The 25,562-nt window shown below is 36.0% G+C and overlaps 2 protein-coding genes and 1 long non-coding RNA gene across 3 annotated transcripts; all 3 read left to right on the plus strand.

Moving 5' to 3' along the window:
- The first annotated feature begins 1,459 nt into the window (after positions 1–1,459).
- Positions 1,460–2,996, plus strand: LOC107775086 (uncharacterized). Its single transcript, XM_016594766.2, has 2 exons — positions 1,460–1,750; positions 2,196–2,996. The coding sequence occupies exons 1-2, from the start codon at positions 1,559–1,561 to the stop codon at positions 2,880–2,882; spliced, it is 879 nt and encodes a 292-aa protein (XP_016450252.1). The 5' UTR covers positions 1,460–1,558; the 3' UTR covers positions 2,883–2,996.
- A 5,757-nt stretch (positions 2,997–8,753) lies between these two features.
- LOC142171438 (uncharacterized) lies at positions 8,754–10,264 on the plus strand. The gene is made up of 3 exons (XR_012701003.1): positions 8,754–8,864; positions 9,439–9,492; positions 10,163–10,264. It is a non-coding gene; the product is annotated as an uncharacterized LOC142171438 (long non-coding RNA).
- A 3,256-nt stretch (positions 10,265–13,520) lies between these two features.
- On the plus strand, positions 13,521–15,926 carry LOC107775085 (uncharacterized). The gene has a single exon (XM_016594765.2). It carries the CDS (start codon positions 14,732–14,734, stop codon positions 15,581–15,583), a length of 852 nt encoding a protein of 283 aa, XP_016450251.1. The 5' UTR covers positions 13,521–14,731; the 3' UTR covers positions 15,584–15,926.
- Positions 15,927–25,562: the final 9,636 nt, after the last annotated feature.

Consider the following 25,562-nt stretch of genomic DNA (forward strand, 5'->3'; position numbering starts at 1 on the left):
GGGGATACTTATTGTAATACAAAGCATAATTTGAGTATATTTCAAATATCTCAAGACTCGTTTCATTGTCATGAAAGTTTAATGCAAACTTCCTTATGTCGTAGACTAATACGTCTCGACTTTTTATTGCACATCAGATTATTGAATACAATTAATGTAGCAATATTATATTATAACAACAACTAAAATGGTTGGCATCAGTTGTGGCCACAACCTTTTAATATATAACACATTTCACAATCACTCCGCTTTTTTTTTCTATAGCATTTTTATGCTATCTATTCTTATTCCAAAATGCAATACAAGTCTATATGATGTGTAAATTATAGCACCTTCATTCATGAAACAAATCCAAAGATATATATATATATCTTTGAGAATATTTATCCGTATAAAAAGGAATGTGAGTCGTCTAGTGAAAAATCTAAGCGACCTCGGCAATAAGCAAAAGAAGGTACGTTTAATAAGGAAAATACAAGACGTGGTAAACGTCAAAGGATAATTACTTTCTTTGGACGAGATTTTCTGACATTCTTGTTGGAAAATGAGCCTCAAACATTTAAAGAAACAACGTCTTGCTCGAAAGCACAATGTTAGAAAGAGGCCGTCAATAGCGAGACAGAATCCATATTAAGTAATCATAATTGGAATCTAAGTGGATTTTCAGAAGGAAAATGAAAGTTGGTATTATTGACAAATATAAGGCAATTCTGGTTTTGAACACAGTTTATTACCAACAATCTTGAGGAATTTAATCCCCCATTATTGTCCAAGATTTTGGATTAATTTTTTTAAGGATAGAACGAAATAATTATTATGTGATAGCATCACTACAAATCACATAATTTTAGGGAACTCAACAAATAAAGCAAATCACATTTGATATTTATATTTATTGAGAAAATAATGTAACAATATAAAAAAGAGAGCGAAAATTCAGATTTTTTATATATGAAAAATAAGATCAAATCTTTAAATTTATAGAGAAAGAAAAAATGAGATGGAGAAATACAATTCAAAAGGTGAATGTTTCATTTCCCTTTCGAAACTTCTATAGAAAAATCATACAGTACCTATTTTCAAGATATTAGTTTCACTTTTAATGAATAAGCTAATCTGTAAGTGACCGACAATGTGACACTATAGGTGCAGCTCAAAATTATGTTTTATATCACCTGTGCTTATCTCTTGTGAAAATAGAAAAAGAAAAAAAAAATCAATTGTACCTCTCTGTAACACCAATCAGCTTGTTCTAAACTTCGTCGTCGGTTACATTTTTTTCATTTCCGCGTGTTACAATGTTGAATTTTTTCACTATACGTGTTGGGTACAACCTACAAGAAGTACTGACCACAGCATCCTATACGTGGCGTTTACAACCAAACGTGTCATACTCCTACAACGACACCAATTCCTCATCTCTTGCAACTTCCCACTATAACATCAAACCCATTGCCGAATGAAAGTAGTAACCCTCTTCAACTTCTGCAAACTATAACACGGAAACTGCAGGAATTTATACAAAAGCTACTTATTTTTCTTCAACAACATAACAACAATGGCAGCCATGTCAATCACTAAAAACGCCATTTTTAACCTCTCTAAGGCTCTTCCTCGAACCCCTTCTCTCTTCCTTTGCCGCAACGTCTCCTTCTACAACCTCTCCAAGACTCTTCCTCGAAACCGTTCTCTTTTCATTCGCCACAAAGTATCTCGAGTCTGCTTTTCCTCTTCCCCGAATTACTCCGAGGTATTATATTTGACTATTGCTTTCTCTTTTCAGATGTCATTTATGTACAGTAATGGAGAGTGTAAAGTGTAAAGTGTAAAGTGCAAAGGAGTAAATCCAAACAAACAAATGCACATCTTATATTTAATATAAAACGTAAAATAAAACTAGATAGATTCACTTCATGTATTACACGGAATTATATTGTTTACATCGTCAATTTGTTTAATACGTTACAGAAGGTTGTCTCTTATATTTTCGGACTATTGATTTTACTTGCTATGCGTTATTATTTGTAGAAGTAGAAGTTACTTTTTTAGACGATGTGGAAGAAAACTTTCAACTTTTTAGTCTATAGTAGAAGTTATGATACTTGCCTTTCTTAGTATTTTTGCCAACGTGTTCCAAAGATAATACTAGCATTAAATTATGTTAGGACTCAACTATTTTCAATTTTATGTTGAAGGGATACCATGCATCGGAAGACTTTAAAAGAAGACAAGACTTTGACAGAGGTGTTAAAGAAGAGAAATCGCCTATGAGGGAGATGGCTGACAACACGAAGGACGATATGAAAGCGTCCATGGACGAAACTAAACGGACAGCCAAAGACATGAAGGACAAAGCAAGAGAAGGTGGAGAGAGCATAAAAGACAAGGCAAGTGACATGGCCGGAAAGGCAGCAGATAAGGCAAAACAAGGGAAAGACAAAGCAGCAGAAATGGCACACGACACTAAAGAGAGCGCGAAAGAGAGAGCACATAACATGAAGGAAAAGACCAAAGACACTGCAGAGTCCATGGCTGACAAGACGAAAGAATACGCGCATGATGCAAAGGAGACGACAAAGGACAGAGCAGGAGCTATGGCGGAGAAGACGAAAGAAGGGGCAATCAAAGTGGCGGAGACAGCGCAGGCAATAGCGGACAAAGCTAAGCAGGCAATGTCAGATGCTATGGGAGCGGCAAAGGAGACGACTCAGAAGATTAAAGAAACTGTGGTTGGTTCATCGGACGATGACAAGAAGTCTGTTGATGATTATATTGAAGATCATACGGGTAAGCCGAAGGAAGATACGAGTGAGAAAACCATGGATGAAGATGTGGTGGAACTGAGAAGGCGTGCAGGGGGAAGTGGTGACAAGAAACATTGAGGCATGCAGGAAATGGAAGTTATTTTGAATAATAATCTAGTGAAGGTTATCTCTAATATGTTCCAACTTATTTCCTTATGCATAGTGTATACACGTACGGAACTCTGTTTTTGAGCTTTGAGGGTACTTGCACTTGGTGTGAATTTCCTCTTCTCACCGCCTTCGAGAAGTTTGATGGAATTTAAAGTCTATTAGTATATCACCTATTCAGACGGTGGACTCTAGAACGTCCTTTTCGTGGTAAACGTTCAACTTAGTTTAATTACTACACTACACATTTGGCATTACCGCACTATTAAGGGTGTAGTGGATAATTTAATTTCCACACAACTAGAGATTTTGGATTCAATTATTTGTTACGGAATGTTTTGCCCGCAAATCGGATTAGTCGGGTTTGGCTAAACCAACAAAGAGGACGCAATGTATTTACTTAGTCGATCTTGCACAAAACACCGAGTAAATAATTAAGGCTAAGGTAGGGAGCATCCACTTGGTCTGTATGCCTTTCAATTCATCCTTTTCATACTCCTATTAATGGCGGGGTGAAAGAGAAATACCCCCAATTGATTAGGGAAAAAGGGGCATGATTTATTTCCGTAGTTATCGTGCCTTCGTTTGGTCGGGCAAACAAGGTCGCGAATTGATTTTGTTTACAACCTATCTCCTTCCCACGCTTCAGCAAGAGTAATTTCAGTCCTAAAGGAAAAATTGGCTTAAAACTGGACAATTGCGGACAGAAAATGGAGTATACATTTTGTCCTTAGCTTCCTCAGTATCAAGGCGGCTTTGACTTTAACAGAATACCTTGGTACAGCAAAAGTGAGATTTTGGGAGTTCCTTTTCGTTGTTCCTTTTGTTATATATAATTCACAACAGTTGGCGAAAAACTTTAACATGTACTACGAAGTTCACAAGAGTTGGCGGAAAACTTAACTGGTAGGAGAAAAGGAAAACCAGGCCGGTAGCACTAGTCACTAACTCCGGTTGGTCAACTGGGTACTTGATTATCACGTACTGCTTTTATTGATGTCTTAATAATTTTACTCAGTATATAAAGGTCATTCCAATATGGCGGTGTGCACTTCTATCTTCCAAAAAGAGTGTGAAGATAGTATTGGGCCTTAATTCGTCCCAACCAGTAAATGTCGAGTCCTCTTTCTGAATCAACTGTGTTTGATGATAAAAGCTATCTTTCCTTTATAAAATATTTTATGGGAATATTGTCTTTCACGGATGATATGTTTCCGGGAAATGTTTATCGCTATTTGGTCAGTAGGAGAAAACTAATTACGGAAAAAGTATGTATTCTAGAAAATTGGAAAATATTTTTATGAAATCTTTTGGGTATTAAGATTGATCATATAATATTTTTAGTGTAAGTTGAAGCAATTGACAAAAAATTAAAAAGTAAAAGATAGTCGCAAGAAAAATAATTTAATTTTCTATTATTTTTTCCTCTTTTCAGCAGGTAGCCGAACACGTTTCTAATGAATTTATGTCATCTTAACACAATCTCTTCATATTTAAACGCTGGCGCCAGTCTCTTATTGAATTAGCAACCTCTAGAAATAGTCCCTTATCTACGTCTAGGAATAGTAACTATAATTAACAATGACTTCATGAATCTATGCCTACCATAAGCCTCTATGATTTTTATTGAAGATACAGCATAGGTATAAGTAGGAGAGAGTAGGTTTTGTTATAAAATAAAAAATGTAAAGTAAATAAACCGAAGATAAGTATAGAGAAAGGTTGATATATTATTCAACTTCAAAATGATATATATAATGAACTGAAAATTTCTCTATTTATAGAAGAAAGGAAGTAGCTGCGAGGCTTTTCTTGAGCTGCTTGCAACCTGTCTGTTTAATATGAAGTTGCTGCAAATCTTTTCATTGAGTTGCTTGCAACCTGCCTGCATCAGCTGTTTGTAGATAAATTTTAATAGAGTACCAAAGAAGATTATCTATAGCGGAGTAATAAATGGACATCCAGATTATAATTATTTTTATAACACTCCCCCTTGGATGTTCAAGGTGCGTTGCTCTGATGGTAAGCACCCTCCACTTCCAACCAAGAGGTTGTGAGTTCGAGTCACCCCAAGAGCAAGGTGGGGAGTTCTTGGAGGGAAGGATGCCGAGGGTCTATTGGAAACAGCCTCTCTACCCTAGGGTAGGGGTAAGGTCTGCGTACACACTACCCTCCCCAGACCCCACTAGTGGGATTATACTGGGTTATTGTTGTTGTGTTGTTGTTGTTGTCCCCCTTGGATGTTCATTAAAAGATATTGTGCCTCGTTAAAACCTTACTAGGAAAAACCCAGTGGAAAAATCCTAGTGAAGGAAAAAGAGTACACATATTTAGTGATACGCAATTCTAGCTGCCTCATTAAAAACCTTACAAGAAAAATCCCATGAAAAAAACCTTAGTAAGGAAAAAAGAGTGTAGCGCGTATTTTACTCTCCCTGATGAAAACCTTGTTCCAAATATTTGAGTCTCTGCATTCCAATCTTGTATACCATCTTCTCAAAAGTTGAAGTTGGCAAAGATTTAGTGAACAAATCTGTTGAATTGTCATTTGAATGGATTTGTTGCACATTGATGTCACCATTTTTCTGAAGATCATGTGTATAGATTAATTTTGGTCAAATGTGCTTCGTTCTATCTCCTTTTATAAATTCTTCCTTTAATCGGGCTATGCATGTAGCATTGTCTTCATATAAAATTGTGGATCTTTATCACATTCCAAACCATTTTTTTCTTGAATAAAATGAATCATTGATCTCAACCATACGCATTCCCTACTTGCTTCATGAATAGTTATTATCTCAACGTGATTTGAAGAAGTAGCAACAATAGATTGCTTTGTGGAGCGTCATAATATGACAGTACTTACATATGTAAACACGTACCCGGTTTCAGATCTAGCTTTATGGGGATCGGATAAATAACCTGCATCTGCATAACCAACAAGATCTGTACTATCTTTGTTAGCATAAAACAAACTCATATCAAGAGTTCCTTTTAAATATTGTAATATATGCTTAATCCCATTCTAATGTCTCCGTGTAGGAGAAGAACTATATTTTGCTAGTAAATTAACAGAAAATGTTATGTCAGACCTTGTAGCATTAGTAAGATACATTAGTGCACCAATTACACTGAGATAGGGTACTTCGGGACCAAGGAGTTCCTCATCCTCTTCTGGAGGTCGGAACAAATCCTTATTCACTTCAAGTGATCGAACAACCATTTGTGTACTCAATGGGTGCGCTTTGTCCATGTAAAAGAGTTTTAAGACCCTTTTTGTGTAGGCAGATTGATGGATAAAGATCCTGCCTGCTAAATATTAAATTTGCATGCTAAGACAAAGTTTTTCCCTTTGGAGCTCTTCTGGAGTTCCTATGAGATTTATGTCATTAACATAAACAGTAAGTATAACAAACTCTGATGCAGTTTTCTTTGTAAAAACGCATGAACAAATGCCATCATTTATATAACCTTCATTCATCAATTCAGTAAGGCGATTATACCACATGCGCCCTGATTGTTTTAAATCATACAAAGATTTTTGTAATCTGATAGACTACATTTCTCGAGACTTTGAAATAAATGCTTCAAGCATTTTAAATCCTTGAGGGATCTTTATATAAATTTGACCAAATGAGCCATATAGGTTATGACTTGCATCTAAATGGCATGACATCTTCAGGTGTTTGGACTACATGTCTGATCCTCACAATCATTTATAAAATTGTGCACTATATTGTATCAAATATACCGACGACGATCATTTTGTATCGGTTCCTAAATGACATAACTTGTTGAGATCTCATCACTTTCCTTATTTTCAGGTACCTGAACTTCTTGAGTTTCATGAAATGTTACGTCGTGTGCTCTTCTAGAGCTCATTTCTTCCTTATTATGATCATTTGCTCCTATCCTTTTCAAGGATTGTTACCTTTGGAACCGATCGGTTTACTACGCTTCATGCGTGCAATAAACTTTATCCTTCAGGGACTTTAATTTTAATAGGAGCATTTACAGCTGAAATATGATATTTAATTTTAGATCAGCAAATGCTTCTGGTATTTGACTTGAATTATCTTCTGAATGAGGATCATATTAATGATAATTCGATTCGTATAGCATATTTTTCAGTTGTTTATTTTATCCCCCAAATGTTAGAAAAACTAACACATATCCCCAATCTTCTTTGGGAAACCTATCTTTGTGCATTGTGGTAGAGAAATTAATCATATACCACACATCAAAAGTTATTAGATAGTAAAAATATTTGATTTCTGATCCTAAACCAATTGTGAGGGGAGGACTTATCATATTTTGTTGGTCTGATGCATACAAGTGTTATTGTTTGCAATTTAGAAAATCTTAGACCAACACATGAGGCTTTGTTCTCATAAGCAATAGTTTAGCCATTAATAGGAGGTATCAATTCCAAACTAGCTTGGATATAACCAGCATCATCAAGATGAACTATCTTGATTTTATAATCTGAAAATTATGCTCTTAATTAAGAAAAGTTATTTCAAATGCCAAACTGCATGTTGACAATAAACACACATGTAACTATTTCATATATGCATCTATAAGTGGTTCACATGATAGGTGAATGGGCCCATATTAACCTTTTATATATTCCAAAATTCAGGGGTCTTAGTCCCAACTTTAGCTGGTATAATCAATTTATTATGAGAACAAGCAACACAAGTGAATTCTTGAAGAATTTTCTAGTTCTTCAGTATATGTTTATCTGAATTCTCAAATAGCTCATTTAAAAATGGCAAATGAAAACTTCAAGTTTATCATGATATGTGCTATCTCTTAGTAAGCTTCTAGTTTACTATGGCATAAACTGTTGCATTAGTAAACTTCTGATTTACTGTGGCTACTTTTGCCTTAGTAAAACTTATAATTTACTGTGACTCCTTTTGCATTAATAAACTTCTGATTTACTGTGATACATGATATAATACAAATTGAAGAATAAGGCGAGTCACTTCTCACATACATATTATTTTACCCCCTATGATTGTGGAAACATGAAGATTATCAATCTTCCAATCATTTGTATTCTCAATATGATAGCCATTTGTATTAGTAAACTTCAGGTTTACTACAACATATGTTTTGACCATAATCATATAATATGAATGACATATTTGTATATAAGCTCTTCGAGAGCCTTCATTTATTATCCACAATCTAATATTTATCGGGCACTACTGGTGTCATGTATCCTTTAGGCAAACAGTTAGCTCTTCAGGAGTTGTTGATACATTTTGTACTATCAAATATTGCTCAGACACTTCTGGTATCATGAGAGAAAATTATAATTAAATAAACAATATAAAGATAATTCTAAATTTATAAATATCAGAAATCAAGAATTTCAATATTTTTACCACCAACTTTGTGACAAATATTGTTACACCCTGTACGTTCGAAGGTGATGTATAATGAATATGAGACTTGTTAATCATAATTTAAATAATTTTAAAGTCATAATATGACTATATTTGATGGTTGGACAAAACACATAAAGTTTGGGAAAAATCGGATTAAAGTTGCGGAAAAACCGACTAAGAATTTGCCCTACAATAAAGATTTTTGAGAAATAAATTTTGTATGCTATATGAGGTCTTTTAGGGACATATTATATACCAAATTGAAGGTCTTGAAATTTAGTTTCTAATGCTCTTAACCGTTCATTCATACGATATTCGGATAAAAAGATACAAGCATTGAAAAATGGGCGAATCAGAGGGTGCCAAGCTAGCACCTTTTGACTTTTCAAAAGTTTGATAAATATGTTTTAACTCGTCTCTCTCTTCATTTTACATAGAATCTGACCAGAGACACCATAAAAGAAAGGTCCTTGAGCTCTCTAATAGCTTCAAATAATTCTAACATCACGGGTACGAAATCGAAAAGCGATAACATCATAACGATCCCTACGACGTAAGTATCACTATATCACCTCTCTTTTTCTTTATAGTTTGAGTTTTGGAATGTATTTATTAGTTAATAAAAAAAATTTAATTTCTGTATTTAAGCTTTAAAATATCAAGAAAAGTTGATAGTTAGACCTCACGGAACGGTGATCGGAAGCCGTGAGTTCGAGTTATTTGAATTGTAGTGGACTGTTTTGTAGGCTGTTTTGTGTTTCTTTTGGGCTGTCTATTGTGCTGCTGATTTATGGAGTTTGGAAGGATAAAAATAGCGTGGAGAAACACCACATGTGGTAGGGTAATAGGTTGGTCGCTCGTCGTTGTAGTTGCAGGCTAATTGATAATTTGTTGATTGGGTGTATTATGGTATATTTGGGGGTTTTGTTGTATTGAAGGTCCCGAATTGTAATTAGGTTAGTTTTGAGTTGCTGATTGTATTATGTTTGTATCTCGCCTATAATAGGCTTGAGGGAGCAGTAAAATCTAAGAGAAATGCTGCCCGTTTTATTTTAGAATCGAATTATCGTTTGAGATACGTAATATACTACAGCCATCTAAATTGTACACGTATTTCTTTGCTATAGGGTTGGCGCTCTAGTTGTCATAATCTTGTTGTTGAGTTGCATTGACGACTTGAGGTATGTTAAGGCTATCCCTTTTTTTTTCTGGCATGATCCAAATGATACAAACGAAACGAGCAAAATACGCAACGTTCATAAATGACTATATTCATAGAAATACTAGAGGTGTCTATATTCTTGATTCCCCATGTGAATTATTATTATATCCTCTGTTCATGGGTCTCAGAAAAATACGTATTTGATAAAATTTGTCCAAAAGGCATATTGATTTTATGATATTCGAGAAATCTTATTAACGTATTTCTATTGCATTTCATGCATTTATACATGTACATTGACCCATGACCAGAAGGCGTTATATACGCGTATATTATATGTATATGGGATATGGAAAAAGGTTAAGGCGTTATATACGCACCACCACCTGATCAGCTGGTATATGTTGATGATTTTGCCCACAGTGGCCGAGATAATATGATGGGATGCCCTCAGAGGCTTGATGATATTATGTACACATATACCTATGCATGATACGACATTTACACGCACGTGCATGATATTATAAATATTTCAGGATTCACAAAGTTATTTAGACTCACAGGTGGAATTCTTTACCCCATGTTTCATCTATGTCTTTTATGTACTGATTTTCATGCTTTACATACTCAGTATATTATTCGTACTGACGTCCCTTTTTGCCTGGGGACACTGCGTTTCATGCCCGCAGGTGCAGGTAGACAGGCTGACGGTCCCCCTTCTTAGGATCCTTGATCAGTGAGAGTTGGTGTGCTCCATTTTATCCGGAGCTGCTTTGAGTTTTGGTACGGTGTGTTTACATATATATATATATATATATATATATATATATATATATATATATATATATATATATATATATATGGGTACGACGGGGCCCAGTCTCTTCCTTTATACAGTTGTACACTCTATTAGAGGTCTGTAGACAGTCATGTATACTAATATTTATCGGACACTACTGGTGTCATGTGTCTTCTAGACAAACATCTAGCTCTTCAGGAGTTGTTGATACATTTTGTACTATCAAATATTGCTCAGACACTTCTGGTATCATGAGAGAAAATCATAATCAAATAAATAATATAAAGACAATTCTAAATTTATAAATGTAAGAAATCAAGAATTTCAATATTTTTACCACCAACTTTGTGTCTCCTTCAGGGAGAAACGCCATTAACATATGAATATTTTATATCAAAGCAGCAACCACATAGTCATTACATCCTTCAAGGAAATATACATGAGTTGTTATTTTCTTCGGGGTAGTTAATAACAACTAACCATAATATATCAATGTGGTTGTAGTAGAAAGCATTCTACAAGAATGCTTTTGCCTTAGAATGATACTTAATAAATTTATCCAAGATGTTTTGCGTTCAACAGGTATGTGTGAAAATGATCTTTATGCTACAAAAATAATATTTATATCCTCTATTATTCTACCTCTTCAGGAGGTGAGTTGTGGTATTTCTTCATTCACTCCAAGGAATGAAAATGTGCTTCAAAAATAACTTTGAGTAGCTCATTATTTTATTTAAGTACAGAAAGACACTACTTCAAAATATTTTCCTACTTCAGGAGAAAATTTCAATTGTGTTACTTCTTCAGGAGCAAATTTAAAATATGAAATATTGAGTATATATTCTCTCAATCATATTAACTCTTCTGGAGGTGAATTGAAATATATTTACATCAAGAGCGCGTTCATATTTACGGCTTTATTAATATTATCACATTCACTTCAGGGAATGGATTAATATTTATCAAAAATTCTCATCCTTCAGGAAATCGAACATAATTATTTGAACGCGCATTAATCACATCAAATTGTGACGCTTCAACCTCTTTTAAAATATTTACTGCTTCAGGAGCAAATTGAGGCGTGCATGTAATATAGAGAATATTTCTCTAGCTTATCTTTAATTGTAACCATAGAAAGCCTAAATTATCACTTTTGGTTGTCATAGGCATATACCACTTCTCGTGGTTAACAAAATTTAGTTACAATAAGATATACGAAACATAACCACTTCTGGTGGTTGTATATTTCTTGCAAACTCTGCTGGAGTTTAAGCTGATCTAACAATGTTATCCACTTTATAATAATAATAAGGATGAAAACAGATACCAAAATAGGTATTGTATACGTAGCATATAATCAAGCAAGCGATGATAAAGATATTAAACCAAATATAAGCAAAATGCTCAAATTACTTTACTCAAATTTGGCCACTCCAGACGTAAGTGATATCCACATCACTACTGCCATGAAGAAAAGCTCACCACCTCAAGGATATAATCTGTCTTATGATGCTCGGAATGAACAAAATCTAACCACGGACATAAGAGCGTCGCCTTACATCGGAGATGAACACTGAAATAGAAATTAAATTCAAAGTAAGTGCTCAAAATGACAAAGTCTCGTGGTGATAACGTGTTATAAAATAAAAAAATATAAAGTAAATAAACCGAAGATAAGTATAGAGAAAGGTTGATATATTATTCAACTTCATAATAATATATATAATGAACTGAAAACTTCTCTATTTATAGAAGAAAGGAAGCAGCTGCGAGGCTTTTCAGGAAGCAACTGCAAACTTTTCTTGAGCTGCTTGCAACCTGCCTGTTTAATATGAAGCTGCTGCAAATCTTTTAATTGAGTTGTTTGCAATCTGTATGTATCAGCTGCTTGTAGATAAACTTCAATAGAGTACCAAACGGATAATCGAGTAATAAATGGATATCCAGATTATAATTATTTTCATGACAGATTTCAATATTTTAGCATTTGTCTCAATAAATATGAAAAACCCATCTAAATATAGAGGTATGGGTGCGTGGTCACTGGTCAGGGAGCAGTTGTAATTTCCATTGCACATCCATAGGTCCTCCAAGAATATAACACGTCACGTGACATATCACGTGCCTCACCTAAGCAGCAAATTGCCCAGGGGCTGGGCTGCCTTCTTTCATTTCGAGACTGTTATTTTTGGTAGAAATTCAACAATAGGTTACAGGTGTTAATTGAAAAATAGCCAAAATTTTAAAAGTAATTAAAATTTCGTCATTTTTTATATAAAGATAAATTTGAACGAAAATATTATTTAAAATCCAAAAAATATTATATTTGAACTCCAGCATATTATGCTGGAGTTCCAGTATAATATATCGGTCCAGCATAATATGCTAGAAGTTCATACGCATGTGTTCCAATCTCCAGTATATTATGCTGGAACTTTTCGCGTATGGAAGTTCATATATAGATGCACTGATCTCCAGTATATTATGCTGGACCGGTCCATATTACAGCAAAATAGTAACTATTTTTCAATAACTTTACAAACGCTAACTATTTTTCAATTATCAGTTCGAAAACTGTTCGAACTGATTAGTCTATTATTTTTACCTGTTTTGTGGCACAGTTGGCCCAATTCGGCACCGTATGTTAGTTAAAACAACGTCGCTATTGTGTTATGTTTTGGCTGGGTCAAATCGAATGCATCACCTTACAGTTACCGTATAGATTTAAATTGTATACACTGATGGTATATAAATATTAAAACGATCAAATAATTGATATAGATAATACTGTAGATTATCTAATAGATTCAATGTAGCCTCTATCTTTATTTCATTCACGGGCAGTTTTATAATTAATAAAATGATAAAATCTGCTATGACAAATTAATCTACACTAATTGTGTTAAAATCCTTTAAATTATCAGGCAGGAATATCACTTAAATATATTACATTTATACTAGTAAGATCATAAATTGTTGCATGGAACATTTATAAGATTATCAGAACAGTCGACTAAAAATATATACTTATAGGCGTTTGGACATAAAAATTATAATTTTTATAAAAAAATAAAATTTGGAGTAAAGTTAAAAAATAATATTTAAAATTTAAAATTATGTTTAGACACGCAATTCACTAAAAATTTAATTTTTATAAACAAACGGGCCTTAGTACTTAGAAAGAAACTCTTTACAGATGAGCAAAACTTTTCAGTTTTCCGTAAGATAATATATCTAAAAATAATTTATGTGCCATTCTACACTTTTTTTGTGTGTCAAGTCAATTGAGTTGCCAATTTCGGTGTCCCATGGACGTGGGTATACCAGTCTTTTTCATTAAGCATGAAGATGTCAGAGTTATTATGTTTGAGAGAGGATGAAAAGAAAAACTAAAAGTAGAGAGAGAGAATAAAAAATGAGTAATAAGCTGATTAGTCTGATACATCTAACGCAACCCATTTGACAACCGCAACCCTCCACCTCCTGCCGGCAGCTCTCCGCCGCCGCCGCCTTCTCATCAACCCCTTGCTCCTTCAATATTCCCTAGTGGTCCACAAAAAATACAACACCTATGATCTCCTATTACTAGCTAGACCCCTACTACTTTCAAAGTGTTATGACTTGTCCATTAATTCTTGCTCTCTCTTGAGTTTACTTTTGATGATAACAGTTCAGTACGTAGAAGCCTATTGAGAAGCAATTTTTTGTCTTTATTGCCAATTTCTTGTCTGCTCAGAGTTTGTTGAACTGAAAATTATGGCTTCTTTTTCTTTATTTGTTGAGACGAGATTAAACAGAGAAACAGAACATTAAAACTTACCTCCTTGGTCCCATCTCAGTATTCTTCTTACTTTAACTGAACATTAATATGTAGACACTCACGCGACTCTCTTCCGCCCCACCCCCCCAAACAAACCCCAAATTCTTATTTCTAACTTCTCTAAGCTAAAGTAAAGACCTATAAAGCTTATTTGCCAGACTTTGTCTTCGTGCAACGTCCGTACACAAAAGTCCATGTCTAATTCTATATTTTATTTTCATTCTAGTCTTCTCTCAACTTTTTCTCTCGGTTAATCTCAAGAGAACCAGAAGAAGCCAGGTGGTGGTTATTTAATTCTTTGCCTCATTTATAAGTGGTGTTATCTACCAAGATTATGTTTAGTTTTGTGGGATTTGTATTGAGATATTTCATCTCTTAAATTTAAGTTCCTTATAGATGAGATGATCCCAAATGAAGCATAATCTTCTTGTTGACTAGAAGTTTGAGATTTAATTTCAAACATATCTCTGGGGTGGAAACAGTTAAGAGTTTTTGACTTGCATGCAGTTATTAAATCTCCCAACCCAAAAAATCTAATTTTTTAATCTGTAGTGAGATTAGGATTGAAGAAGTTATTTCAGAAGAGCAGTATAAAACCCTTAGAAAGTTTCTTTTTCATCACTACGGAAAAAGTTGGTGATGGAGCAAGGAAGATCTGGAGGAGAGAATGATCGGAATCAGCAACGAAAAATGAAGATGCCGGAAAACCTCTCAGCGGTGGCACAACCACCGCAGCCACCGCCGCAGAAATGCCCTCGTTGTGATTCAAACAACACTAAGTTTTGCTACTACAACAACTACAGTTTGACTCAGCCACGGTATTTCTGCAAGACCTGTAGGAGGTATTGGACTCAAGGTGGAACCCTAAGGAATGTCCCCGTCGGCGGTGGTCGCCGGAAAGGCAAATGCACGACGAGAGGCGGCGGCGGTTCATCTTCTTTATCAGCCGGTGAAAGTTCATCAAGATCTTCTCAAGGCGCTCAGCCTCCACCAGTAGTACCCTTAAATATGACAACCAATTTGTCAGCAGCAGCTGCTTTTTTCTCAGGTAACAGTATTTCAAGATCTCAGCCTCTGAATTCGTTGTATTCTAGCGGTGGATTTCTGTCTTCGTTAGCTGCCATGCAATCACAAGGTGTCAATCAATCCAGTAATAGCCAATTTGGTGGTACTGGTAATACAGTACTGTTGCAAGGTTTCCATAATCTTCCTAAGGAACCACAACAAAGTGGGTTTTACCAAATGGTCAATAAAGAAAAGTCCAATGAATCATCCTTTTACCTATCTGATCAAACCCTGCAATTTCAACATACAAGGCCTCTGGGTTCTTGGACACAGAGGTTCATCAACAACAACAACAACATGGATTCTTGGAACAGCTCCGCCGGTAGCAGCAGCGGCAGTGGAGGAGCTACCAATAGCACCACAGCTGGTTCATCTCTCAGCCCTAATCAGTGGCCTGATATGCCGGGGTTTGGCCCATCTCCATGAGATTTTAGGGTTTCTTTGGCTTTTGGTTTTTTACATACTGAATTGTTAGTGTTTCCATCATTTTTCTTGATTGAATATTGGGTTTTCGGGGGTATCTGAGCTTTGATCACTCTTCATCCCAAGGAAGTGAATGGATCGGAAGAAGTTTTTTAATGGTATGGTATTTAATTTTCTACGTTTTTATTTCTTGTAAAACGCAGAAAATATAATGTATGTGGAGACATGAACAAAAAAAGGGTTGGCTAGGCGCTAGCTAGCTAAAATTGTTGTATGATATTTACCTTCTTATAGAGAATTTGTGGATTGGGTTAGGTTTGTATTTTTTGAAACTTCTGATCAAATGTTAAATGTGTTTTGTATGTTAGCTCTTCTTTTTTGTTGCTTTAATTCAGCTTTATTAATGTGCTACACTATCAGTTAGTTAAAAAAGCAAAAAGAAACTTGCTTGTTCCTTTTGCTTATTTATTATTTAGAGTTATAGAGTGTGAAAAAGTCTATAAAAGATAACTACCATATGTAAAGAGAGAATTTTATGCATGGAGAGATTGAGTGGTGAGCTCATCTCTTTGCAAAAAGTGATAGACAAGATGTTTCCTTTCTTCTTCTTCTTTTTGTGTGGATGAGCCCTCCTAATTCTAAACGTTCAATTTTTTTTATTCTTTTACCCAAATCTCTATATCGAGACATGTGTTGCTTGTTCTCTCTAGACATCAAATGGACTTTTGGGAAGTGGACATCACTTAATTAGTTGAGATATTCATATTACATTAATTTGTGGTTTCAATGTGGCAATTGGCAAGTTTTAATTCCTAAGATCTTTAGCTGCGGCTATATATATTCTGCATGAATTTGGCATACCCTAGTTGAATATATAGTTAGGAGTAATTAGTATAGTTAACGAGTAGTAGTGGTTTGACTGAATATTTAATTTGTACTCTTTTCATAATGGCATGATGAATTGAAAGCAACACGCACACATTCCCTTTTGAAATAATCAAATGGATTTGGTAGATATGGGGGGAAGAGACTGGGCATACCTGAACCAAAAATTAAAGTTGGACACGTCTGATATGCACCTTGGTTTAAATATTTTATGTTGTCCGAAGTATAAATTAAGTTTAATTAATAAAGTTTGTTTCCTGGAACATGAATAAACAAACATAAAGTAAAGTACTCTTTTTTCTTTGTGGAGGGGTTGCGGTTTTCGAGCAAAGCATATCTTTGGTCTGCCATGGGTTTAGATCTTCCTCAGAGAATATTGGCAGGTTGGAAATGAAATCTCTTGGGTCTTAGACATCCCTATGGGATGATCAATATGTCTGTTGGGAGAATAACCCTCATTTTCTTAATTCTTTTAGTTTTACGATAGCTCTCTGACTGACCAGTGACCACTATGGTTTCCTCGTTCGAGGATGATTACACTTGGTCATTAGTTAATTTACTACTTCCTCTATTCTAAGCCTCGTCTGGCCATTAATTTTGCAAGTTTTTTTCATATTCTTTTTTGTCAAAACTTGTTTGTTTATAGATTTTATTCATATTTTGATAGATTTGAAAAACAAAATTTTTAAATTTCAAAACTAACTCTACATCTGTTTTTAGCCCAAAATATTGCTTTTAGATTTTTAACAATTTCAAAAATTACCCTAAATATTTATATTTTTTTTAAAAAAGCACATCATCTATTATAACCCAATTAACCCACAAACTAGTTGCTATTATTTTTTTTGGACTGATGGATCTTGTAATATTATTGTAATTTGACAAATTGTATAGTAGCTAGTGATTATGTTATTAGTTGTTAATATTGAAATATCAGGTTATGGTTTTGAACAGGGTATTATGCAGTTCATTATAAAAATGATAATTTTGTACCAAACCTATCTATATTCCGGACTATGATTTGTGATAATTATAATGAATGGCATCGATGAAGGTTCTGCATATACAGGATTATCAAGTTTGTTTGTTTAGTATTGTTGGATATTTTTGATAGTTTATACAACTTTTCAAAAAAAAGTGAAACATCTTTTGAACAATGATGTCCAAACGGATTTATCATCTTCAAAATAAACTTCACCCAAATTAGATTTTTTAAAACAAATTAAATTTAGGAATCAATTAATGTGAAGGGGTACGGAGTGTGAAGATCACAATTAAATTACTCCATATATTTTATGTGAATTTGGCTATAGATGATTTTTTGTATATTTTTAAAATAAAATTATATAGGTGCAGAACCATATGAAAAGTAGGAGTCAACATAGCCTATGATTCAAAAAATTTAAGAAATATTTTAGAAAATCATAATTCAAGAAAAACTTATTAACTCCTCAATTAGTTATACTTTAACAGGAAATGGGAAGGATGGAATATTTCTAATGTTATAAATTAGAGGTGATTTTTTAGAAATACTCTACTATTCCCAGTTGCTATAAAGTACATAGGATGGTATTACAGTATTGCACTATCTGTTCAATTTGGTTTAACAAAAGAGTTCATATTATTGATATTTGTAGGAATACAAATTTGAAGAATATGATATCTCCAAATAAAGTCGATGGGATGTGTTAGAATTGAAAGGCTATTCTTGTTTAGGTTTATAAAGGAACAATTAGTTCTGAATTGTTTCTGGAAACAAAATGTTCGATGTGGCATATTAATGTTGAAAAGTCAACAACAGTGATGGCTACGAGTTCTAATATAATTATAAATAAGATGTTTAAAAAGTTTTAAAATGTTACTTTTCTGTCCCATTTTATCTAATACGGAGTATTAAATTAGACACAAAATTAAAGATTTTTTATTTATATGTATGTATATAGTCGTAGAACAAAATAAAAATAATATCTTTAAAGTCAGTTTAGAATATCACATCATGTCTTGAATTAAATTTGAATTTTAAATATTTGTTAAGGCTGTATAAAATAAATTTATTAGTAGATTTATGTCAAATATTTTGTAAAGTTAAAGTGAAAAGTATATTTGACAAGTTGGAGCAAATTTGAGTATTTTCTTAATTGATATTCAACGAACTTTTTGAAATATTTGTTATATGACATGAAAGTTATTATATATGTGACCTCCTTTCGATAGATTATGAGCTAAATGACAGTTTGATACATAGACGTTTTGACACACACTGAATGTATTTACGCTTGTAAATGAAGTTTGTTTACCGAAAAAATCGGATAACGTTAGTTTTGTGTATGGTTCTAAGGATATGCGATACAATTCGATATAAATCGCGTGGAGAAATAGAAATATGTGTATTGTTGACTATGAGAATGGAAATAATAAGCAAAAAAAATGAATAAGTAAAACAAGCACAAGGGGATAACTATCAATATAAGAAGTGATCTTTTATTGCCGTGCCTTTAGCTTACAAGGATCTTCTTTTATAGAAGATGGTCATTAAAAAAAATAATAAAATAAAACATATAGTGGAAGGCTCATGATGACTTGTCTCTTCCTTGATTCCCGCCAAGATTCTCTCTCTTGGTGCGGTTGCAACGGCTCTTGTCTGTGAGCTCAATACTGGCTCGAACTCGTTACTGGGCAGTGCCTTGCAGATCGATTCGGTCACGGGCTAGATAGGATTATCGAGCCGACTCCTAGAGCGACCTTCGGGCTCGAGGCTCGTTAGTACCGACCTTAGAGCTCACTCCCAAAATCTCATTCCGACTTTTAAACACTCGAACTCGATCGAACGTAGGAAGGCCGAAATCTATTTCGACCGTATACAGATAGTCCCCTCGTTTCTCGGAAAAGGATGTGGCGAGAAACGATATGATTTCCTAGTAGCTCGATCAGATATACACTAATATTTTTATCGATCCCGACCATGATGTATGTAATGCTCGATTATCTTATGCGTATTTACAGTTCCCGACTTTATCGAGAATCCGAATTTTTTCTTCCCCTATGGGGATTGCCAGTTACCTTCGGTCCTTTGGTGACCGGAGAAGATCAATCAGTGAAGAATGCGGTGGGGCCCGCCTGTCTTTTCAACGAGGCCCAACATGCTTTGAGTTGGGTAACTTCTGATGGCATTTTTCCCGCTTCTTTTACACAAAGTTGTAGGTAATTCTAATGTTTCTCCTTTTGTTTGCAGGCTTCAATGTTGCATCACGAGGCTTTTCTCCGAATCAGGGAGGAGCATGATGCCGAAGTTCGGAGCCTCACTGAGAAGAGTGACTCGAAAAAATTTCAAGCAGATTTGACAGCGGCTCGAGAAGAGCATGAGGAGACGGCTGAGTAGGTATTCCGAATGTTCCATGATGGTGAAGATGAAAAAAAGATAACCACTAACGATCCGATCCTGCAGGTTCGGCAAAGGATCGAGCAGATTGGACGGCTTAACTCACAGGTAGATGCGCTGCTGGCCGAGGCAGAAGAATTTAAAAGGTGTATGGATAACCTTGCCTCGAAAAAAAGGAAGTCGTCGAAGCTCAGTTGGAGTTGTCCGATGCACAACTTCAATTTGCGAAAGAAAATGCTTTGGGGCTGATCGAAAAGATGAAAAAGCTTCAGCATCGGTTAGATTTGGCCACTTTAGATAAAGCAAATTTGGCCAAAGAACTCGAAGTGGCTAGATCTGAAGTGGTCGAGGCCAATAAAAGAGTCGATACCAAAGTGGCTCAGTTCAGGATCGATGTCGAAGTTAATCAAGCCAAAGCAACGGGCATGGTTGAACATGCAAAGTGGCAGGCTCAGAGAGAGGCTCTCGAGGGGGTCAAAGCTCAGGGCTTCGATATTGGGGCCGAGATTGAAGTCGCCAGGGCGGAGGAGAACAGAGCTCGAAGGTTGGCCTTTCCTGAGGAGGACTCCGATGGCTCGGGGGAGTCTGAAGACGAGGAAGATGCCGAGAATACGACCTCCGATGAAGATTGAGTCATTTAGGGCCTTAGGTCGATCGCTACGTTCTTGTGATACCGCTTTCGATTTTTGTATAAAGAACTTCCTTTTGGAAAAGTAGCCGCCTCTGTACAAAAAATTTGTAAATAAAAATCTTTCTTCTTTTTGAAGAGAAATGGCCTTTCAAACTAAATAGATAGTTTGAATTTAAATCTCAGTTGCCTTCGGGCCTCGTGGGTAGTCCCCTTTGCTTTATCGGGCTTCGAGCGTCCTTCAGCTTAAGTAGTCAAGTGTTTGTTTTAATTCGAAGAAATGAGCAGTTTTGCTCGAAATAATGTAGCCCGTAGGTGTAATTAGGGGTGGGCATATTTCGGTCTGAACCGAAAAAACCGACCGAACCGAAAATATTTTTATTTCGGTTTTGGTTATTTGGTTTTTTCGGTTGGTTTCGGTTTAAAATTTTAAAATTTTATTTTTTCGGTTCGGTTTTCGGTTATTAGTTTATTTGGTTCGGTTAACCGAAAAAACCGAATTATTAGCAAACCAACAAATTTTCGGTTGGTTTCAGTCTAATTTATCGAAATTTTGAAAAAAAACCAACAAATTCGCCAGTCCAATTATTACATAGAGAGAGCCAATAAACCAAACCGAATTTCTTAAACCGAACTTAACCGAACTTATTTCAGTTCAGTTTCGGTTACTACTTTTACAAAACCTAAAATCAATCGGTTCAGTTCGATTTCGGTTACTACTTTTACAAAACCTAAAACCAAATAACCGAACCGAACCGACCGAACGCCTACCCCTAGGCGTAATAGTAGAGTGAGTGATTGCTCGAACTTGAAATAAAGGTAGCCCGTAGGCTTAGTAGTTGAGTGAATGATTCGAACTCGATGCAATGTAGCCCGTAGGTGTAATAGTCAAAGTAGCCCATAGGCTTAATGGTCGAGTGAGTGATTGCTCGAACTCGAAATAAAGGTGGCCCGTAGGCTTGGCCGTCAAGCGAATGATTCGAACTCGATACTATTTGCATAATAAATCTTGAACATAAAATATCGGTAAAGAAGAGAGCTTTCTTTGCAAGTCATTATACATGGGTTCATGTTTTGCGTCAGGGCTCGGGCCAACTACATAAGCATGGTTCGTTTTGACCATTTGGCCCTTACGACGTTTCCCGTTGAGACACTGTTTGTCATGAAATAATGAAGTAACTTCCTTTGCACCGAACTTGATAATCATCACAGATGTGTTCAACGATAAAGCCCCCATGTGTACGAGGTTGATTTAAAGAGGCCTCGGATACTCAGCAGTAGTATCGTTTCCGCTATATGGCTGGTATCGATCTCTGGTCGACTTTTGCTTTTTCGTAATGGACCTAGAAGTCAACTGGTCATCTTCGACTCTTATTTTGGATTGATATCGATTGTGCACATCGGTCCAAGTAATAGCTGGGTACTCGATCAGATTTTGCTTCAGCCGCTGTGAAGCCATCGAGCTCCGCTCATTTAGACCTTGAGTGAAAGCTTGAACAGCCCAATCGTCTGTGACTGGCAGCAGATCCATTCGTTCCATTTCAAAATGAGCTATGAACTCCCTTAGCATCTCGTCATCCTTTTGTATTACCTTGAACAGGTCTAACTTTCTGGTTTCGACCTTTATGGCTCCGGCATGTTCTTTTACGAAGCAATCTGTAAGCATAGCAAAAGAATCAATGGAGTTAGATGGTAAATTATGATACCATATCATTGCCCCCTTCGACAGGGTTTCACCGAATTTTTTTAATTATACAGATTCGATCTCATCATCTTCCAAATCATTGCCCTTGATGGCACACGTGTAAGAAGTGACGTGCTCGTTGGAGTCGGTCGTTCCGTTATATTTGGGTATTTCGGGTATACAGAATTTCTTGGGGATTGGTTTTGGGGCTGCACTCGAGGGAAAAGGCTTTTGAATGAATTTTTTCGAATCTAGCCCTCTTATCATTGGTGGAGCACCCGGGATAAGGTCGACCCTGGAATTATATGTTTCTACTTTTTTATCATTGGCTTCGACTCGTTTTGTGAGTTCCTCGAGCAATTTAGTAATTTCGGGAGTAGTCCCCGATTCTTGCTCATTTGACTTCTCTATGGCTGGTTCCGTTCTGTGGGTGACTTCTCGAAGCGGATCGGGCTCCGGCCTGCTTTGTACCTGAGTTTGGCTCTGCAACTGAGCTATCGCTATTCTCTGGGCTTGTAACATCTCGAAGATTATCCGTAAACTGACTCCGATCTCCTCCACGTTATGGGTGTCTCGAGCTACGGATCGAGTACCGCCCTGAATGCTTCTTTCCGGTCCGGAACGCTGATTCGCCTCTAGAGCTATCTGTGAATTGACATCCAACGGTACTTCGACTCGAATTTCGGGTGCTCGATTCGAGCCTCAGTGCCATCATCGAGTGGCCTTCCGGCCTCGGGTGCCAAGTTGTTGTTTTCATCTTGAAGGCCGACTTCGTGGTCGATAGGTGAAGCCATTGCTGATTTGAAGTTGCAAACTGGCGTGTACTTTAGATTTATATCAAACGATCACTGTTACTTTTATCCCTACGGTGGGCGCCAAAGTGTTTACCGAAAAAATCGGATAACGTTAGATTTGTGTATGGTTCTAAGGATATGCGATACAATTCGATATAAATCGTGTGGAGAAATAGAAATATGTGTATTGTTGACTATGAGAATGAAAATAATAAGCAAAAAGAATGAATAAGTAAAACAAGCACAAGGGGATAACTATCAATATAAGAAGTGATCTTTTGTTGCCGTGCCTTTAGCTTACAAGGATCCCCCTTTTATAGAAGAGGGTCATTACAAAAAATAATAAAATAAAACATATACTGGAAGGCCCAGGATGACTTGTCTCTTCCTTGATTTCCGCCAAGATTCTCTCTCTTGGTGCGGTTGCAACGGCTCTTGTCTGTGAGCTCGATACTGGTTCGAACTCGTTACTGGGTCGGGCCCTTCGGTCTTGGCTTGAGTTCGACCTTCGAGATGGGCGTCGCGCATTTCCGACCTCGAAGGAGTGCCTTGCGGATCGATTCGGTCACGAGCTCGATAGGATTATCGAGCCGACTACTCGAGCGACCTTCGGGCTCGAGGCTCGTTAGTACCGACCTCAGAGCTCACTCCCAAAATCTCATTCCGACTTTTAAACACTCAAACTCGATCGAATGTAGGAAGACCGAAATCTATTTCGACCGTATACAAAGCTTTTCTGGCTCATCTACATTAAAAATTTATTGCCATTTGAATAATGATAGATATTTTCTGCAAATGCATGCACTTTGCCACCTTTAACCTAGAGCAAATTGTTACTCGAATATTTAAGTAATCTTTCTCTATGCAAGAAAACACCAATCGCTTATTTTGCTACTTGTATTTAACACTTTCTGTGTCAATCGTCATCGTTTTACACTTTTACTAATAAATCTGAATTAGTTAAGCCAATAAAATTTGAATACTGAATAAGGGAAAAAAAAGGAGAAGGGGTGAGGCATATCTAACGTTTTGTACTCTTAACAACAATGTTTGAGGATATTGTTAATTGTTAAGGTTTACAACGAGGAAACGAATTTACGTGATGATGTAGTGTTATTCCCGGTCAATATTGCTGTATTTGTAAATATTAATTCTGCAAAATATAAGTTAACGTAATGAAACAATAATAATAAATTCGAGCCCACTGAATTCACAGTGTTTCCTTAAGGAATTTAATCCCCTCCTAGTACCCAAGGTAATGGATTATTTCCTCCCAGGATAGAACGAATAACACACTGGTGTAGCGGTACTTCAAACCCCAGTGTTTCGGCGAACACAAAGTTCGGTAGCAAATCACACTTACAGTTGCTTTGTTTGAAGTTAAAAACAATGCAGAACGAAGGAGTATATACTCAGAAAAACGTATGGAAGTTCTGAGAGGAAGGAATGCAATGTATAGCCAATTTGTTGAGCGAATTGTATGTTGAGTTGAGTATCTTTCTTCAACATTTGCTGCTCATATATATAGCAGCCAAGAAGGAGTGCAAGACCAAACGTCCACCCTTCATGGTGGAGCAAGCATTACATGTTTGTGGAGCAAGCACTTCATGTTTGTGGAGCAAGCACTTCATGGTGGGAAGACCATTATCCGGCTGCCAAATTATCAATACACGGATTGGAAAATATCCGTTTACAAATACGGATAATCTTACGTTAATATTTACTATTAACAAATAAATTTGGTCCAAAAAATTAATCAATCAATCGATCATTTGACCAAATCCAAATCCAAATCCAAATCCGAATCCGAAGCCGAAGCCGAAGCCGAAGCCGAAGCCGAAGCCGTAGCCGTAGCCGAAGCCGAGCCGAGCGAGCGACGACGACGACGGCGCGAGGCTTGCTTTCTTCTTAACTCTTTAAGAGCTACAAGAAGAGCAATTATATATATACCCACCAAAAATGTCTTCCACTTCCAATATGGGACAATGTCTCATTGTTAAGAGGGGAAACTTAAAATTTTACTCAAAATTTCATTTTCCCTCCATTTCCCATTCACCCTCATTTTAAGAATATTACATCTTAAAATGAAACCTCAACAATCCCCCACATGAATGGGGAATGGCTATATCACGGAAGTATGCATGAAAAACTGTGTGATTTACAAGCAAGGATTAATTGCATCTGGATAAGTAGGTTTCCCTTTGAACTTTCCGTAGTAAACTTATGTCGGATATACTCGGTCAATCGGTAGATTTGATATCTTTGAACCGTCGATCTTTGGTGTATACCTAGACAACCATAAGTCACACAATCAACCCTTAACCGTCTTTGGTTCTCATTGTTGTGTTCGTTTCAGCCATGAACACCGCCTGGTTTCATAAGTGCGTAGAAAACTGGCCTTACAAAGTTCTCCTTGAAGCGGCTCACACTTCACACTTAAATAGGTGATTCCTAAACGTGTCATCCTGTAGATACACTATTTGATATACCCCGTATCAAATTTAGAAATCATTAAAAAGCCTTAATGCTTTATCCTTGGTACTGAACATTGTCTCATCACGAGAATGGACTAAAATTTTATTTGACAATGTTGAACCGTCATTAATGACTTT

Source organism: Nicotiana tabacum, chromosome 17, assembly GCF_000715075.1.
Source record: "Nicotiana tabacum cultivar K326 chromosome 17, ASM71507v2, whole genome shotgun sequence".
NCBI classification, from domain to species: domain Eukaryota; kingdom Viridiplantae; phylum Streptophyta; class Magnoliopsida; order Solanales; family Solanaceae; genus Nicotiana; species Nicotiana tabacum.

Coding starts and splice junctions, on each gene's coding strand:
- LOC107775086 (XM_016594766.2), top strand. CDS start 1,559: ATGGCAGCCATGTCAATCACTAAAAACGCCATTTTTAACCTCTCTAAG. Junction 1,751..2,195: donor CTTCCCCGAATTACTCCGAG/GTATTATATTTG, acceptor TTTATGTTGAAG/GGATACCATGCATCGGAAGA.
- LOC107775085 (XM_016594765.2), top strand. CDS start 14,732: ATGGAGCAAGGAAGATCTGGAGGAGAGAATGATCGGAATCAGCAACGA.